General features: G+C 43.5%; 1 protein-coding gene across 4 annotated transcripts in view; it reads left to right on the top strand.

Moving 5' to 3' along the window:
* Positions 1–19966, top strand: part of MUSK (muscle associated receptor tyrosine kinase) — an 82593-nt gene that overhangs the window by 35301 nt on the left and 27326 nt on the right. The window contains exons 6-9 of one of the 4 annotated variants that reach the window (XM_008168750.4): positions 5095–5219; positions 12733–12892; positions 14779–14785; positions 18763–19029. In XM_008168750.4, coding sequence (XP_008166972.2) covers positions 5095–5219; positions 12733–12892; positions 14779–14785; positions 18763–19029 — 559 coding nt within the window. Of the gene's footprint in view, positions 1–5094; positions 5220–12732; positions 12893–14778; positions 14786–16333; positions 19030–19966 lie in introns of those variants that run through there. The other 3 variants (XM_065549722.1, XM_065549721.1, XM_042850380.2) reach the window with 3 other exon arrangements.

The following is a 19966-nucleotide window of genomic DNA, read 5'->3' as shown; positions in this document are numbered from 1 at the left end:
CACTGAATCCTCTCCCCATATAGTGATCAGATCCAGTACCTCCCATATGGTCCATGCTGGTGCTCTTTTTAGATTATCGGCCTGCATGGTTACCTGTGCTGATGAGCTATCTGTGGTCACCTGTGCTCTCCACGCTGGGCAAACAGGAAATAAAATTCAAATGTTCGCGGGGCTTTTCCTGTCTACCTGGCCAGTGCATCCGAGTTCAGATTGCTGTCCAGAGCGGTCACAATGCTGCACTGTGGGACAGCTCCCGGAGGCCAATACCATCGAATTGCGGCCACACTAACCCTAATTCGAAATGACAATATCGATTTTGGCGCTACTCCGCTCGTCGGGGTGGAGTACAGAAATCGATTTAAAGAGCCCTTTATTTCGAAATAAATGGCTTCGTTGTGTGGACGGGTGCAGGGTTAATTCGATTTAACGCTGCTAAATCCGAATTAAAGTCATAGTGTAGACCAGGCCAAAGCATGTTTTTTCTTAGCAAGGTAATAGCTTTTCAAAATAACTGTATTCTAGGGAGAGCTCCAAGATTTATGGATAGTAGGACAAACTGCATCAGTGGAATGTCTGACTGCATGTTAAATGCTCCAGCGTGCAAAGGAATTTCTCCACTGTGAAGAGACTTTTGTATCCCATATAGATTGCCATGGAATCCTAAAAAAAGACTGCTGATATATAAAGCTGCAATTACCATAGCCTTGGGAGGATTCGATTTTTATAGGTCAATGTCGATAAATGCCAATTTCATACCATACACACACAAACCAACAAAAAATATATCCATAGATGATAATCTACTCTTACAGATAGGCAAAGTAAGAAAAATGCTGCTTGTGAACTTATTCGAGTTTGATTTAAGGATATTTACACTGTATATTTTGACATGTGATGTTTTAACGATTATTAGGTCTGTAAAGTGATTAAAAAAATTAATCGTGATTAATCACATGATTAAAAAAATTAATCAGGATTAATCACACAATTGCGCTGTTAACAATAATTGAATACCATTTATTTAAGTATTTTGGATGTTTTCTACATTTTGAAATATATTGATTTCAATTTAAACACAGAATACAAAGTGTACAGTGCTCACTTTATATGCATTTTTGATTACAAATATTTGCACTGTAAAAAACAAAAGAAATAGTATTTTTCAATTCATCTAATACAAATACTGTAGTGCAATCTCTTTATCATGAAAGTTGAACTTACAAATGGAGAATTATGTACAAATATAACTGCATTCACAAATAAAACAATGTAAAACTTTAGGCTCTACAAGTCCATTCAGTCCTACTTCTTGTTCAACCAATCACTCAGACAAATAAGTTTGGTTACATTTTCAGGAGATAATGCTACCCGCTTCTTGTTTATAATGTCACCTGAAAGTGAGAACAGATATCCACATAGCATTATTGTAGCCAGCGTCACAAGATATTTACGTGCCAGATGCGCTAAAGATTCTTATGTCCCTTCATGCTTCAACCACCATTCCAAAGGACATGCATCCATGCTGATGATGGGTTCTGCTCGATAACAATCCAAAGCAGAGTGGACCAACGCATGTTCATTTTCATCATCTGAGTCAGATCCCACCAGCAGAAGGTTGATTTTCTTTTTTGGTGGTTTGGGTTCTGTAGTTTCTGCATCAGAGTGTTGCTCTTTTAAGACTTCTGAAAGCATGCTCCACACCTCGTCCCTCTCAGATTTTGGATGGCACTTCATTTTCTTAAACCTTGGGTTGAGGGATGTAGCCAGGGGCGGCACCAGCGCACCAAGCACGTGCCTGGGGCGGCAAACCGCGGGGGGTGGCCTGCCGGTCACCGTGAGGGCAGCAGTCAGGAGGCTTTCGGTAGCAGGTACGCCGAAGCCGCGGGACCAGCGGACCTCCCGCAGGCGCGCCGCCAAAAGCCGCCTGACTGCTGTGCTTGGGGCGGCAAAATACATAGAGCCGCCCCTGGATGTAGCTATCTTTAGAAATCTTTATGTTTTGTCAAATCTGCAGTGAAAGTGTTCTTAAATCAAACAACATATGCGGGGTCATCATCCTAGACTACCATAACACAAAATATATGGTAGAATGCAGGTAAAACCATGGAGCAGAAGACATACAATTCTCCTCCAAGGAGTTCAGTCACAATTTAATTAACGCATTTTTTTAAACAAGTGTCATCAGCATGGAAGCATGTCCTCTGGAATGGTGGTCGAAGCATGAAGAGGCATATAAATGTTTAGCATATCTGGCACATAAATACCTTGCAATGCTGGCTACAAAAGTGCCATGTGAACACCTTTTCTCACTTTCAGATGACATTGTAAATAAGAAGTGGGCAGCATTATCTCCTGTAAATGTAAACAAACTTGTTTGTCTTAGCAATTCACTGAACAAGAAGTAGGACTAAGTGGACTTGTAGGCGCTAAAGTTTTACATTGTTTTGGTTTTGAGTGCAGTCATGTAACCAAAAAAATCTACATTTGTAAGTTACGATAAAAAGTCACGATAAAAAGATTGCACTACAGTATCCATATGAGGTAACTTGAAAAATACTATTTCTTTCGTTTGTCATTTAAAAAATGCAAATATTTGTAATCAAAGTAATATAAAGTGAGCACTATACACTTTGTATTCTGCGTTGTAACTGAAATCAGTATGTTTGAAAATGTAGAAAAATATCCAAAAATATTTAATACATTTCAATTGGTATTCTGTTGTTTAATAGTGCGATTAAAACTGCGATTAATCGCAATTAATTTTTTTGAGTTAATCACGTGAGTTAACTGAAATTAATCGACAGCCCTAAAAATTATAAAGCTAACTTCCTTAATCTCTGTGGATAACCTGTCATTAAATAATTGTCTGACACCCCCCTCATAATTCCCCACAACTGTAAAAATTTAAATAAATAAAAATGTAAAAAAAAAAGTTTAAAAACTGTTATTTTGAACAACTGTGAAAATTTAAATCGACAGAAATCTTAACAAATACTTAAAAATAAATATCAATATTATCCATAAAAAATATATATATATTGTGACAGACCCAGACCAGTGGGGTACAGGAGTCTGGTAGAGGGCAAATATCCTGGTCACTGGATAAGTAGTTTTCTGTTCCCTGAGTGACCAGAGCAGGGGCTGCACTAGAGTAATCAGGAACCTGCTAGAACCAGTTAAGGCAGGCAGGCTAATTAGGACACCTGGAGCCAATTAAGAAGCTGCTAGAATCAATTAAGGCAGGCTAATCAGGGCACCTGGGTTTTAAAAGGAGCTCACTTCAGTTTGTGGTGCGAGTGTGAGGAGCTGGGAGCAAGAGGCACAAGGAGCTGAGAGTGTGCTGCTGGAGGACTGAGGAGCACAAGCATTATCAGACACCAGGAGGAAGGTCCTGTGGTGAGAATAAGGAAGGTGTTTGGAGGAGGCCATGGGGAAGTAGCCCAGGGAGTTGTAGCTGTCATGCAGCTGTTACAGGAGGCACTATAGACAGCTGCAATCCACAGGGCCCTGGGCTGGAACCCGGAGTAGAGGGCGGGCCCGGGTTCCCCCCAAACCTCCCAATTGACCTGGACTGTGGGTTCTTCCAGAGGGGAAGGTCTCTGGGCTGTTTCCCAACCCACATGGTGAATCTCTGAGGCAAGAAAATCCACCAATAAGCGCAAGACCCACCAAGATAGAGGAGGAACGTTGTCACAATATATATAAAATCGAATTCTGCCAAGCCTGCATAACCAGAGCAAAATGTAAATAGCTAACTTAGGTCCTGTGAAACTAGATGAAACCTGTGTAGTACAAGTGCTCATTTCTATATACAGCGCAAACACCAGGTTCAAGGATATAGGAAGATAATGTGTTAAAATTACCTTCCCAAGACAATGAATAAGGAAATTATTTTCATGCTAATGCTAGTCTTGTATGTATGTGGTCTTTCAGAAGAAAAGACCCCTACATCGCTCACTGAAGAGAGTTTGTAGACGATGGAGACACACTAATGACTCTATAGTAAAGGCCCAGACTGTTGGGGTATGTCTACACGACAGCTGGGAGCGAGTCTCCCTGCCCAGGTAGTTAGACTTGTACAAGCCAGGCTCAAGCTAGTGCACTAAAAATAGCAATGTGGTCGTTCCAGCTTTCCCTCTCCCATTATGCACCAGGCTCAGGGACCCCCATGATGCACTGCCTCCCCTCGCCAAGAGAGGTGCCCGTGGTGCATCAGGGGAGACTCGTCTGACGAGGGAGCCTGGCCAATCAAGGAGAATGGGATCACGAGGCAATGTGGCGGCATTTCAGAATCTAAATATTTCAGTTTTGATTTTTTTTGCCAAAAAAGGTAAACGATTATTGCAGAAAAATTCCTATTTTGTGACCACTAGCTGACATGCTGCCAGCACTGGGTGTGGACGGGGTATGGAGCAGTGTGGGGCCAGAGACACAGCTCATGGCTGCCCTTGGATCCTGCTTTCCCTTGACCTCCGCAAGTTCTGCCTCTCAGTGCAATGCTAGCCACTCCTCCCTTGGTGGAGGATATGATGGGAGTGGAGAATTTCAGGAGTCGGGGGATCTTCTGTGGTAAAACCTTCTTGGAGGTTCCCAGTACAATTCTGTCTGAACTTTAATGAAAGGCACCTCCCCCACGCCTTGTTAATGGTGTGCATGACTGATTTCTGCTGGTCCCTTGGGCGATAGCTTAAAATAGTTTTCACTATTTGTAGATGAGCGATCAGGTTATGCCGTGCAGAAACATAGCTTGTTGTGCATTTATTGTAAATTGTCCCACATCAATGCACTGTACGTGGGTTTATCCCACTACACCAAACTCTGTCCTCCAAATTCTTGCACATGCACTCGCCTCTGCAGTTTGTTGGAGTTGCCCACAAAAATCTGAAAGCAAAATTTGGCTAGTATTGTGTAATGTACATAAAGATGACAGTCTTGGGGAAAAAAGGGTATCTCATTTACTAGTGAATCTATGCAATGTGTTTATTCACTGCAGGGCTTGGACTGCCACCTCTTTCAAGATTTACTGAAGAGGAAGAGTATCTGAGCTTCATCTTTAAATAGTCACTTAACTAGTACCTTTTTTCTTCTTAACAGTTTTTGCCAGAATCCTGAAGGCTCCTGAATCCCACAATGTCACCTTTGGGTCTGTGGTGACTCTGCGGTGCACGGCAACTGGCATTCCCGTTCCCACTATCACATGGCTTGAAAATGGAAAAGCTGTAAGTGCCCCTTTGATACCTCTGACTAATGAGGACTGGCATCAGGAAGAAGCATGATCTAATGAATAAAACGCAGAAGCGGGAGCCAGGAAGTTGGGTTCTATTCCTGTCTGAAATGATGTGGCGTGCCACCTTGGACCAATCATTGAACCTCTCTGAGTCTCATTTCCCCCCTCTGTAAACTGTGGATAATTGTACAGTGCTTACCTGCTTCATTGAGGTGTTGTGTTGAGTGACCTCTTAATGATTGCAAAGTGCTTGGTAATCCTTAGGTGCAAAGCATTATAGAAGTATGCAATACGGTTATTATTAGTAGTGCTCTACATCAGCAGGTCTGCATGTCTGATTTAGTGTTTTATGGGGCTTTTCTCGCCATCTTTTCTGACTTTCCTTTTAATGATCCCTTTGATTGGTAGCCAAATAGATCAATAATAATAGGGCAAAAAGATACATGAAAAGATGACATGCTGACTCTGTTATAAAGATGTCTAGCTTTAATTTATCCTGGCTTATCCCTTCCCCCCAGACTGTAGTTACAAGAACATCAACCTGGTACTAACATCTCACAGCAGTCCCATGGCATGGTTCTCTCTGTAAACAATCTGTCCACACAGAATATTGATAGGTTCACTGACTTTAAGGCCAGAAAGAATCATTGGATCATTTAATCTGACCTCCTGTATAACACAGGACCTTAAATTTCACCCAGTTACCCCTGTAATAAGCCCAATAACTTGTGTTTGGCTAAAGCATATCTTCCGGAAAGGCACCCAATCTTGATCTGAAAACATTCAGAGTTGGAGAATCCACCACTTCCCTTGGTAATATGGTCCAATGCTTAATCTCCGTCACTGTTAAAAAAGCGTGCCTTATTTCTAATTTGAATTTGTCTGATTTTAACGTCTATCCCTTGTTCCGCCTTTCTGCATTGATTGAGAAGCCTTTTAGTGTCTGGTATTTACTCTCTATGAAAGTATTTATGCACCATAATCAAGTCTGCTCTCAATGTTCTTTCTGCTGAACTAAACAGTTTGAGCTCTAAGTCTCTCACTGTAAGGCGTTGTCTCCAGCCCTCAAATCATTTTGTTTCTCTGCATCCTGTGCAATTTTCAACATACTTTTTAAAATGTGGACACCAGAAGACATGATTCTATTACCAATCCACCAATGCCATATACAGAGGTAAAATCACCTCCCTAAACCTACTCATCTGTCATCTGCAGGGGCACATGTTAGAGTACCCAAAGTGGATGAGCAAGGAAGCTTGCTTGAGGTCCTAATGAAAATCAGAGTCTTTCCGCATTCAGTTTTTGGCCCATATAGCACAACTGTTTTTTATAGCTGGGTTTAACACCATTTTGCAGGGACAAATGTTATTGGGAACTATTTCCAACAGTATATCTTTCTGGTGGCATAAGCTCTTGGGGAGTGAGCACTGTGTAATGACCTAGAAAGGTAGGCAGCATCTTCGTCCTTCTGCGGAATGCTAGCAGATGCTGGGCCTTGCAGATCAGTTTTCCGTTGGAGGAGAAATCAATAAGGTGGAGTCTGGGTATTTTTTAGTGCAACTTGTTAATTTTACACTGTATACAACAGCCCTTGAAAACAGGTGGTCACAAACACCAGACAAGGAAATCTCCTCTTTCAAGAATCGCAGCTCAAATGCCAAGCCCTGGTTCCTAGGAAGAAAATTTGTCCCAAGGATTAACAAATTACAGAGATTAAGACAGAGAGTAAACTCTTCTGCTGCTTGCAACCGCTCCACCAAAAGGTACTAATATCACAAAACTAGCAACAATGCGTCCAAGACTGAACAGGGACCAAATGCTAAGAAAAAGATCTTGTAAGACCATGTGTAACAGCACTAGCTGATGACTCCTACATTGTCTTTCTAGTTGTGGCATCTTTGGGGCATTATACTCCCATGTGCTTGCCTTGTGGTTCATGCATTCAGTATGAATCACATGCAGTCCCCCTCATTCACATACACTCTCCAGATTTCTGTGTTGTGTTCTCCTGGGTGCTGGGCAATGTGTGTTCTTATATTCTTTCATAGTCACTTTCTGCTGCTCTTATGTCTGAGATCACGCTCCTATGGAGGAGCGGCAGAACAGCTGAGAAAACAGTAGAACCACAGAATTCTCTGCCTTCTTTGAAAAAGCCTTCTGAAAAGCAAGATCCCCCCCTCCCCTTATCACTAAATAGGCCTTAATATATCAAAGGAGCTCTCAGCACAGGATCCTAAATGCCTGTTATCTGTAGTATCAGGGTACGTCTACACTACCCGCCAGATCGGCGGGTAATGATCCATCTATCGGGGATCGATGTATCGTGTCTAGATGAGACACGATACATCGATCCCTGAACGCACTCCCCGTCGACTCCGGAACTCCACCGCTGCGAGAGACGGAAGCGGAGTCAACGGGGGAGTGGCAGCCGTCAATCCCGTGCCGCGAGGACGCAAAATAAGTCAATCTAAGTCGATCTAAGATACGTCGACTTCAGCTACGCTATTCTCATAGCTGAAGTAGCGTATCTTACGATTTCCACCCCCACCCCCCGGGGTAGACCAGGCCTCAGTATCTTCTCCCACCTCAACTGCCAGCTCCTTTGCTTGACCTGGTAATTTACTAGTGCCTTTGTTCTGTGTAGATCCAGTCACTACACACTTATCCTAGAGAAACGAGGGTCTGACCAACACATCTGACCTCCAGCCAAGGGTTGAACTTTGTATACTCAATCCATTGCTTAACTGGGCATTGTTTGGGCTGGGGTCAGATCTGCTCCAGCCTCTATGCCTCCAAGGCAAAATCAGTCCCACGAGGAATGCCTTCCCGACCACATAGCTTTAAATATGGTAAGGAGACCTTTCTTCAATGAGTGCCTGCCTCTACTAAAGTTAAACCAGGAAACAGGTGGAATCGAGCACATGTATTTAAAGACTGACTTGCAAGCAAGCAACAGCGAGTAATTTGAGGATGTGATCCCTGCAGTGTCTGTGTTGTTATAGTCTCTGAATGCTGACCTGTAATTGTCCTGAAGTTTAAAGAGGATGAAAGCACTGTACTGTAGTAATTAAACTGCCATGAAACAGAAAGATGAAAGTTTCTCTAAACAGCAGCTGTCTTGACTTCCCAATGAACAAACAAACAAAAATACTGTTCCAATTCTGTTTCCCCTCGTTAGTCGTTGCAAGACATCCCGGGACTGAACTATAGCTCTCTGTTGTACTGCAAGGGAGAATTAAGCTAAACACAAAGATATGGTAAAAGCCTCTTCTTTCTTACATTCCAAAATAGAATTTAAAACAGTTAAAGAAAATCCTACAGGGGGAAAAAACGTAAGCAATTTCTTTAACAAGTAAAGGGAATCAATACATTTAATGAAGACAATCTCAGGTTCCAAGTAGAAAAATTAACAGCCAATTAGTAAGGTCTAAAAATACAATTACCTGAAATTTTCAAGAGCTACATCAGAAAGACAAGGTGGGCGAGGTAATATCTTTTTTTGGACCAACTTTTGTTGGCAAGAGAGTCAAGCGTTCAAGCTTACACAGAGCACTTCTTCAGATCTGGGCCCCAGACTTTGGTCCAATAAAATATATTACCTCACCCACCTGGTCTCTCTACTATCCTGGGACCAACATGGCTACAACAACACAGCAAAAGCTACCCCAGGCTTTCTCAGGCTGTTTTACATAATGCAAATGACAGTTCATTATGCTCTTGCTGTTTGCAAGCAAAGTCAAAGAGGGATCGTTTTCACACAAAGAGGCCTTGAGCTGAAATTGGCCATTGGATTATTTCCCCCTGTTCCTGAAAGTTCTATCAACTGACCTGGCAAGCAAAGAATTTTGCATTGTGTGATCCAGGCTGAGAAGGAACAGTCCTGACTCACTGTTCTCAGATTTCCTTTCCGAGGCCCATTCCACTGAGTAAAACTCCACAGAAGATCCCAGACTTGACTCAGACCCTTTAATGTTTTGGCACTCATTGGATACACAGGAAGAAGAGTGCAGAGGAAGGGAGGGAGGCTTATATCAAGACATATGAGACAGTGATCCATGGATCAGGAGTTTCGGTGAAAAATAAGACTGACAGGCTCCATGCTTGCAGAGAAGCTAACAGAACGGTCTAATGATGTAAGAGAAGCATTTCAACGAAGAAACTTATTAAAGCCCAGTCAGCCTGGCATACTAGCTCAACAATTATTACACCTGGTTGAAATCCTGAAGAAATTCCTTTTCCATACCAGCAAGAATGGATTGCAGTTTTGTATCCAAAGAAGTGGGGGCAGGACAAAAACTCTCTTTGCTCAATTATCTAATCATGAACAAAGGTAAATGTTTAAGAAAGAATGCATTCCTTTCCTCCGAAGTTGACTTCATGGATGTAAGGGGCGGGAATGTCTTTTGGTTCTGTGTTTGTTCATCTCCTAGCACAATGGGGTCCTGGTCCAGAATTTGGGCCCCTAGCCACTACCCCAGTAAAAATAGATAATGATAATAAAGATAATAGTATGCATCTGTGTGATAGGGCTTAACACCCATCATCTGCAAGGCTAGCAATGCACTTTATTAGTCATCTTTGCTCCTAGGGAGGTGAGCAGCTAATTGGCTCATGGCCAAAGGGGGCCGAGATAAGCCCTAATAAATAAACTGAAGGATTTTGGTTGGGGGAGGAGGAAGAGATGGCAGATGAGACAGGTCTCTCGGACTGAGAGAAGCCATGGGCTAGGGTGCACAGACAGAGACAACAGGGGTAGCACAGGTAGCAAGGGAAGCCCTGAGATGGTGTCTGTAAGTAGAGAAGACTTGAGTAGCCCAAGAGGGCAGAAGAACTATTCAGTTTAGTTTGGGCTTGTTTATAACACCCCAGAAGGGGTTGGAACTTAGGTGACTTAGACGAAGGGCTGAGACACACAAGACTGGGGCCAGAAGCAGGTGACCAGCAGGAGGCGCTAGAGCAGAAGATAGCTGCTACATCCTGCACTCTGGGGGTGAGTAAGTCCTGCCACAGTCCTCCACTCTGCCGATTTCAAACGCTGGTACAATGCGCAACCAAACTGAATATGTGTGACCTCAATAGTATTGTGCTATTTGGAAGACACACATTTAGTTAAAGCTGTTGCCAGATATTTTCTACAGGCAAGACCTCCGACTGGGATGACAGGAATTCTTGAACTAGAACTGATTCCTGTTAATAGAAATCTCACTCCTAACATCACACTGGATAACTGATACTAAAAATTATTCCTGCCGTGTGGCAGTAGCCATTCTAAATATGGCCCAACTCCTTCCCTGGCCCTGTTGCCTCTCTCCAGTTTGATTCTGGCTCCAGAGACCTCCTCACTTGCTCCTTCCTGCTTCCTGACTCCCTCCCCATAGCGGCTTTCAGTAACCTGTGCATATATGGGAATACACCAGAAACTGAGAGCCACTAGCCATTAGCCAATGAATCCTAAAAACATGGATGCTGCACACCCTGAATCAAAATGGATCCACGGTTTGAAGTTTGTTATTTTTCCACTTGATTTAAAAATAATATGGTACAAAATCTGACAGACTAGAGCCACAAGCAATAAAAAGAAGCCATAAGGCTGTCTTAACCACCCAGCTAAAGTGAGTTTACGGCTGCTTTTTGGTACTGGAGTATCACAAAGTATCCGGAGCCTGATCATGAATCTGTCTCAAAATGCCAACTGTAAAGAAGGGATTTTCCTGATGGTCCAGTGCTGATCTACAGACCTCAGAAACCAGCACAGATTAGGGAGGGTGAGCAGATTCTGATAAAATAAGCGGCAACTCAAAATCCTAATCCAAACACCTCAACCTTTAAAGAGTCATTTAATTCGTCAGGCCAATTCTAGACGTGCAAGTGCTCACAAAGCACCAGGATGGGAGAAATCAAGGAGTCATTGATGTTGATGTCAAATTTCCCAATAGTTTCAATGGGACCCACAATGTTTCCATCCTGACTGCAATCGGGAGGTATTGAGAATCTCCCAAGTAAGTTTCTTCTCATGGGATATCCAGCTGAAGAGTAAAGTTCAATGGGAGTTGAGGGTAATGAATCATAATTTTGCAGACAGAAGTGTTCAGACAGTATAACTTAGCTTTGGATAAGCATTTACACTAGAATACACAACCTCTTGAGATTCAGGAATTATTAGCATATATTCCACTGTGTGGTACTTGTTACTCGAAGCATGGGCATTGTCCCATTGTCTTCAGTAGGACTACTCCTGTCTTTCATGGTAGACGTGTGCTCAAGTACCTTGCTGAAATGGGGCCTGCAAAAAGACGTTCCAGATCACTAGCCCTAATTCCCATTGTCAGGTAGCACGGCTAGGATCCAGAAGAGAGTCTCACTTGAATTATTCGTGATGGTTTGACACTGTCTCTGGCTCTCAGTGGTGGAGTAGGCTAACTGCTCAGCATTAACTTTGTGATAGGATTTTGCAGGAGCTATAATGGACTATCATCTATAATTGCAGTGAGTGTCAGTGCTGTACCAACAAGAAAAGACGGAGCATAAAATTATCCCCGCCTAAAATCACATAGCTCCCAGCTCACTCATGGATTGAGCGGGGGGTTGGACTAGATGACCTCTTGAGGTCCCTTCCAACCCTGATATTCTATGATTTCTGAAATGGGCAAAGAGAAGCACCAAATCTGAACTCTTTCACATGTTACTGGGTGGTGCAAAGTCAAAAAGACCTTTCATAACATTGGAGCCAGAGCACTTGTTCTGTTCAAACACTGCCTTAAAGCATGGGTCTACCCTGAAAAGTGTAAAAATGGTTTGTGAAAATTTGAGATCTTGACTTTTTGTCCTAATTTGGGACAGGAAAATTTTCAAAAATCTCAAATTTGAACCATTTTCCACCTAATCCTTGGCTGCCATATTTAAAGAAATGCAGTGAATTCAAAGGGAAATTTGCTCAGTTTACAAGTAACAAGATTTTTTTCCCCTACCAGTGAGGCCTGCAATCTCAAAGCCATGCAATGTTCTTTGTGGCTCATGTATCATCACCAATAAAGACAGATCCTGGACCAGATCCTCAACTCAATTACAAACCTCAATATTACTCTGTGAAGTTGCAGTTTAGTTAATAGTTATTGATGTAACATGAAACAGAAAGGAATCAGACTCCCCACTGCGTTGGCTTTGCACTGCTAACTGGGATAAAACACGCTAGGCTCTGTTTTTAGAAAGTGTGGAACACCCACCTTCTGAAAAAGAGACTCATTAAAGATGTCTCACATTGGGCATCCCAAAATCTCCAGTGATTTGAAAATCCAGACTATTAAAACTTGCTTTTGTCCGTAAAGTCAGCTGTTACGAAGGTGCCATTTTTATGCAGTCCCCTTTCTGACCGTGCCGTACTTTAACTCACTGCCACTTTAATCCACCTGGTTCAGCTTTGTTTGTTTATTTTAAAAATTGTCTTTTTAAAAAAAACACCCCCTCAACCAACCCCCAACCCATTGTTCTGTTCTTTGATCTTTTAGGTTTCTGCGGGATCTATAGTCGAAAGTGTGAAAGACAGAGTGATCGACTCCCGACTGCAAGCGTACGTCACCAGGCCGGGCTTGTTCACATGCATTGCCACCAACAAACACAGCAAAACCTTTGGTACTGCAAAAGCTGCAGCGACTATCACTGTGTCAGGTATGCTGAAAAGAAAAGGCTTTTACTAAGCATCTTGCCACCCAGCATTAACTTTCTCCTGTCAGGAGGAAGGAGTAGGAGAAGAAGCTTTGGAGGATGTGAGGGGCTCTACTTAATAATAATTTACAGTGGGTTAAATTTGACCACAAGTGCAACCCCCTGCTGGGCTATTTCCTTATACACCTCTACCTCAATATAATGCTGTCCTCGGGAGCCAAAAAATCTTACCGTGTTATAGGTGAAACCATGTTATATCGAACATGCTTTGATCCACTGGCGTGCGCAGCCCCGCCCCCCCGGAGCACTGCTTTACTGCGTTATAGCTGAATTTGTGTTATATCGGGTCGCATTATATCGAGGTAGCGGTGTATATCATTACGCTACAGAGATTGGCACAGCTGTCATTTCCTGCTTACTTGCTGTTGTCTTGCATGCTGGGTCCCAGAAGTGCTGTGTAAGCTCATCCTTGTGGAGGAAGTCACAGTATTAATATCACCTAACGGCAAAGTGAAAATAACCTCAATGAGCTACTAGCATCTTGTTATATCAAAGAAACCATGGAGCTTGGTGGCAGAACGGGTTCCCCCGCCACACACACAGAGTGAGATTGCAGGGCCGTGCAGCTACTGGTCCTTAGGTGACTTCTCTGTTTGTTAACTGAACTGTGCTTTGGTGGGGAGACCTCCTGTGCTGTGAACTGGTATGATAAAGCAGGGAGGAACTGTTGATTATTGCAGGATAAACTGAGGGCCCAATTCATTCCTGCACTAGCAGTTAGTGACCAAAAGAAGATAGTTTGCCCCTCCCCTATTCAGGAGTTGGTTTGTTTTCCCATCACCCCCAAAAGACCTAGAGCTTCTTACAAGAGAACACTTCAGGCTTGATGGCAGGATTACCATAAGTCCTGAGTAAAGGGCAGTTTGTAGCTGTACTGCCCAAGATAAAAGCCAGTTCCAATTCACTCCACGGTTCCCCCTGGCCCAGGAGGGAAGTAATCTGTGTCAGTCCCTTATCGGGAGCAAATTACTTTTTTCTCTGCCAGCTCAGCTGCGCTTGCTGGCATATTGTGGGGGGTAAAGATAGTGCTCCAGTCATTCCTGACCCCCGCCTGTTAACTCTCTGCCCAGCTCTGGATGCTCTTCCCCACGTGCTGTGCTGGTATCCTGCACAGGCACGTAGGTTGAGCCACAATTTAACCTTCAAGGCCATAGGTGCTGACTCTGTGGGTGCTCCAGGGCTGCAGCACCCATGGGAAAAAAAATAGTGGGTGCTCCCCCTCCCTCCCAGCACCCGCCACAGATGCTGTTCAGCGGTGTGCAGGAGGAGCTGGGGGAAGGGGGTGGAGTGAGGGTATGGTGCACTTTGGGGAGGAATGGGGCGGGAAGATGTGGGGTGAGGATGGAGCGAGGAGCAGGAAGGGGGGTGGGAAGAGGTGGGGCAGGGCCTTGTGGAAGGGGTGGAGTGGGGGTGGGACCCGGGACGGAGCAGGGGGTCAAGCATCGCCCAGGAAATTAGAAAGTCGGCGCCTCTGTTCAAGGCCCTACATTATGTGGCCACCAACTGCTGATCTGCTGGCCTGCTAGAACCAGCGCCATTGGCACTTGGATCTCACCATCCATTTCAGCAAGAATTTCACAGAAAACGCATTCCTGTTCCTAATTCATTCTCCTTCCTCTCTTCCCAAAACACATCCAGGAAGCAAAGTCTTGGCCTCCCTCTCCCTTAGAAACTACAAATCAATGACAAAAGAGAATGGCAGAACATTTCCTGTATGAACCTTTAAGTTTTTCATTCAAGAAGAATGGGTAAAAGGTCACTGACAAACTTTTCCCTTTCTCTCCCAAACCTGGCTCCTGTTGTGGCTGGCTCATGTGCCTTCCCAATAGAATGGAGGTAAGTATGTTTTCTTGTCTGTTGAGGTGTTTGTTTGGGCCAAGGTGGCTGGGAGAGGAGATGAATTATGAACAAAGAGAGTTTTGTTATATATTACCAAACCTAATGGATGAAGTGTATTGACAGCAAGAAGTAAGAACAGCATCTTAAAGAGGTTCTTGTATGTGTAACACTGTTCTTACTATACAGGTAGTTACTGGGAATTGGCTTCTAAACAAATTAAACTGTTTCTAATAGAGCAAATATACTCTGAACCAAATTCTGTTCTTAGTTACACACTGTGGCTCATGAAATTTGGATGCTGGTACTGGCTTGCCACTGTCTTACTTATGGGGTGTCCAGACAGAAAGTGTGAACAATTGGGACAGGGGGTGGAGGGGTAATAGGAACCTATATAAGAAAAAGACCCAACAGTCAGGACTGTCCCTATAAAATCGGGACATCTGGTCATCCTACTTACTTAGGGTACGTTTACACTGCACACTCCTTATGGCAGCATGTAGAGTACATACATTTCATGCTCCCTCTAGCATGGGTATCAATAGTAGTGTGGATGGTGAGGCATGCATAAGTGAATAGAGTAAAGACACACCTGATGACTCTCTAGACGTCCTCCTCTGTCTACACTGCTATTTTAGTGTCCCGCTGATGGAGTCTTTCTCTGACACAGGGAAAGGCTCCAGCAGGGAAGAACAGTGGGGAAGGCTCCAGTAGCTTCTAAAGAAAGACTCGAGCAATGGGGAAAGACCTTGACCGGGGAGGCCTTGGGAAAAGGCTCTGGCAGCTCTCGCACTGCCGGAGCCTTTCCCCGCTGCTTGCCTGCCTGCCACAGTCTTTCACTGCAGTGTGGATGCCGCTCGCTTTACACGGCGACATGCAGCTACATGCATCCTACATGTTGCCACCACCAGTGGTGTGAAGTGTAGGCGTAGCCTTAGTGATCTTGAGCAAGACGTTGAACATGTCTATGCTGTCTCAGTCGCCCCATCTGTAAAATGGGGATGACAAGCTATAGTTATGTGCAAACTATTGACCTCTTGGACTATCACAATTAATTTACCATTTATTGAAATATCTAGTTATTAAACCATCTATGAAACCATTCAGTAAACCTTTATAAGCTATTCATAAATGGAACCTTAATATAAAGTGACTGAAATTGCTGTGGTATACTCATCCCAGTTGAAACCAAGGAGTATAGAAAGTAATAGGAGAACCTCATTTGAGATTTCCCCTCTGATTTCCAGAATGAAGATTTTTTGAATATATTTGGTTGAGCCTTTTTAAATTCCTTCATCGCATTTGACTGAAACCTATTTAGGTTCCTCTGTCACTGACCACAGAATTGGGCAAGTCATTCATAGCTGATCATTTACTCTGTGAATTCAGCCCTCGTATTCTCTTCACTAGTAATCTATGAGCAGAATTCAGTTTTTAGCATTTGTCATTCAGTGCCATTTGACGCAGATTTTAGGTGTGCATCTTTTAGTCCGTGTCTCCACAAAAATTCTTTGCAGCAACTGTTCCTTGCAGCATTTGCTGTTCAGATGATTGCACATACACATTCTTCTGAGGTCTCTGAACACAAGGAAAACATGATAGTAGCCCTGATTGTTGCTATCAAGCTATTCCTGTGGGCCGCTTGCCATAATAGTAGCTGGTTTCACAGCTGACCAGTGCAATCCTATGCATGCACTTATTGCTTCCAACTTTCTCTGGCTAAGGGTGTGGAGGACATCCCTCACCCACTGAACAGTAAAATAACAACTTTTTATAAAAATTAATACAAGTACTCCAAGAAGGAGCTGACTCTGCCATGTTTCTCATTATGACAAACATTGCTTCAGTATAGCTGCTGACATCACAGCGCTGGTTAGGAAACCTACCCTCCATAACATCTTTCTTGGAGGGCAACAGCTTACCAGCAGGCGCATATTCATGGGCTGAGGCTGACTGACACAAGCAGAAGTCTCCTGGTCAGCCCATGGAGCGTGCATAGGAATGCTGTGGTGGCAACGTTCAGTGCTGCCATCATTCCTTCCTTACTTTTTTTTAAGCAAATATTTTTTTGTTTTTGAAAGCTTGATATTGACCCCAAAGCTGGGCAATTAGAAATGTAACACAGCCAGAATAGGTCATTGGATTCAATGATTTTCAGATGATATTTTCATAGCAAATTAGGGTTGGGAAAGGCTTATGCATTTGTCTTGTTTATTCCCTTGTCAGTATGCTTTTTTTTTTCCCCTTGAGGAAATTGAAGCTGTTCTGACAATGGGTAATTTGTAGAGGGGAAAGAAATACAAGGAAAATATACAAATAGCTCCACTGGCTTTTCCAAACGGTTTGCATGTTGCGAATTGAACCGCATTGACCTCTGTTAAACTGACTGAATGAGCAACCAGGACAGCTGCAGCCAGGCCCCATCCCTCTGCATTTTGAACGCTCTCTGGTTAAAGTCAAGGCAGACGTTCCCAGGTGCGTGCTCATACACTCCTCCTGCGGTGTAACCACTCTTCACTGGATGACTCATGGGGGTGTGGATGTCTTCACGTGAAAACAAAACTCCACATTTGCAGTCCTTGACAGCAATCCCAGCCTAGCTGGCAGCTGCTCAATTAGTTTCTTTTAAATAAAGCCGTTTGTAATAATAATTATCAACCCCATAAATTGTCATGCTTTCTTACTATACTTATTCTGTACTAGGCCAGCCCCTTCTGCTTTTGGTCCACACTGGTAGTTTTGGGTATGCTCCAATTAAGGTGACCAGACAGCTAGTGTGAAAAATCAGGACGGGATGGGAAGGTAATAGTCACCTACATAAGACAAAGCCCCAAATATCAAGATTGTCCCTATAAAATCGGGACATCTGATCACCCTAGCTCCTATAGGTCCCCTAGCAACAATGACCCAGACACAATTCACTCCTACCTCCCCCCGCCGTGGGTCTCTTAAAGAGATATCTCCCAATTAGGCATATGGGTTACACATGCACAGATGTCTCCTGCAGTACATTGCACTCATGCTCCAGACAGAGCGGAAATCTTGTGTAAGTTGCACCTGGTTCCATGTTTGGATAGCACCTGATTGTTTTAATGGTTATATTATGCTCCACTTAGGAAGGAAAAATCAATTTCACACATACAGAATGGGAAAAGACTGTCTAGGAAGGAGTACGGCAGAAAGGTTATAGTGGACCACAAGCTAAATATGAGTCAACAGTGTGATGCTGTTGCAAAAAAAGCAAACATGATTCTGGGATGCATTAACAGGTGTGTTGTGAGCAAGACACGAGAAGTCATTCTTCCGCTCTACTCTGCTCTGGTTAGGCCTCAGCTGGAGTATTGTGTCCAGTTCTGGGCGCCGCATTTTAAAAAAGATGTGGAGAAATTGGAAAGGGTCCAAAGAAGAGCAACAAGAATGATTAAAGGTCTTGAGAACATGACCTATGAAGGAAGGCTGAAAGAACTGGGTTTGTTTAGTTTGGAGAAGAGAAGACTGAGAGGGGACATGATAGCAGTTTTCAGGTATCTAAAAGGGTGTCATAAGGAGGAGGGAGAGAACTTGTTCACCTTAGCCTCTAAGGATAGAACCAGAAACAATGGGTTTAAACTGCAGCAAGGGAGGTCTAGGTTGGACATTAGGAAAAAGTTCCTAACTCTCAGGGTGGTTAAACACTGGAACAAATTGCCTAGGGAGGTTGTGGAATCTCCGTCTCTGGAGATATTTAAGAGTAGGTTAGATAAATGTCTATCAGGGATGGTCTAGACAGTATTTGGTCCTGCCATGCGGGCAGGGGACTGGACTCGATGACCTCTCGAGGTCCCTTCCAGTCCTATAATCTATGAATCTATGAATATTTGTGCTGCTGCTTCTTCACTGTCTAATTAGCCTTATAAATACCGCCTTACTGATGCAACTATGCACTTCAGCCCAGATTACCGCTGTACACTTACTCCTGTGTACATTCCCCCCACCAGCAAACTGTACAAGGGTGATACAGGCTACTGCAGCACGTACAGAGGTGAGGTGTGTAGTGCTATCTTGGTGAAGGATGCTCTTGTTTTCTTCAACTCCTCCTATGCTGACCCAGAGGAGACCCAAGAGCTGCTTGTTCACACTGCCTGGACTGAACTGAAAACGGTGAGTTCATTCTGCCACCCGGCTGCTGAGTCTCTGCTGTGTAACTACATCTTCCAGGAGTGCAATCCCTCAGGAGTTGGACCGGCTCCAAAGCCCGTGTGCAGGTAAAAAACATTGACCAGCTGGGTGGATTTCAGTGAGGGCGGGGGCAGGGGGAGTTTGTCCAGACAAGAAGTGGGGATGGTAAGGAAGAACAAGAAAATTACCTTTTAATGTTTAAAACGATATAAGTGTGGCATTTTTCTTTGCCCCAGTTTCAGCTTTGTTCATCGGCTCATGGAGGTTCCGAACCCATCCCACTGAACACAATCAGAAAGCTTACTTAAACTGCAGTGAGGGTAGGATCAGGCCCAGACTTCTCTGTAATATGGAGGGAAGGCAGCATTAAAGAGCAAAAGCCCTTTCAAAAATATCCCATTGGTTTTCTATCTGAAGTGCACAAGAGGTTTAATGAATGAATGAGTTAACGTCTGTAAAGTGATCTGAAGAAGAATCGTGCTATATTATGTAAATGCTAAGTGTTTTATTAGTATTGGGTCACATCATGAAGTCATTATTCAAAGTAAGGACAGAGTATGGGCTGCAGGATTTGGCCAACCCAGTAAAATAAACGCAATAAATTATTTTAACCATGTAAAAGAAAAAGGTCAAAACACAGAACAGGTCTGATGACACAAATGCCAACATACGTATTTGCATGCTCTGATGGATAACCATGCATAAGTGCCCATTGGTGCATCTGTGCTAATGCAGATGTACCTGTTTGTTCATATAGGTTGTTTGGGGAAAGGTGATAATGACTCCCAGGTGGTTCAAATGAACCTTTATCAGAGCAGTGTGCCAATCCTGAAGTCTTGCCTCAACCAAATCTCTGATTGGCAGAAATGGCAAGTAGGATGTCAGGACTGGATCCACTGAACTCAAACCAAACAGAGTCAAGTGGTCTCTCTAATCACTATTACCGCTATTGTTATATAGGGGTCCACTATCCCAGTCAATGAGGCATCCTACCAAAATCATTCACCTCTTTCAGTGCAACTC

The sequence above is a fragment of the Chrysemys picta genome, chromosome 6 (assembly GCF_011386835.1).
Source record: "Chrysemys picta bellii isolate R12L10 chromosome 6, ASM1138683v2, whole genome shotgun sequence".
Classification (NCBI taxonomy): domain Eukaryota; kingdom Metazoa; phylum Chordata; order Testudines; family Emydidae; genus Chrysemys; species Chrysemys picta.
This window is presented reverse-complemented; position numbering and strand designations above follow the sequence as displayed.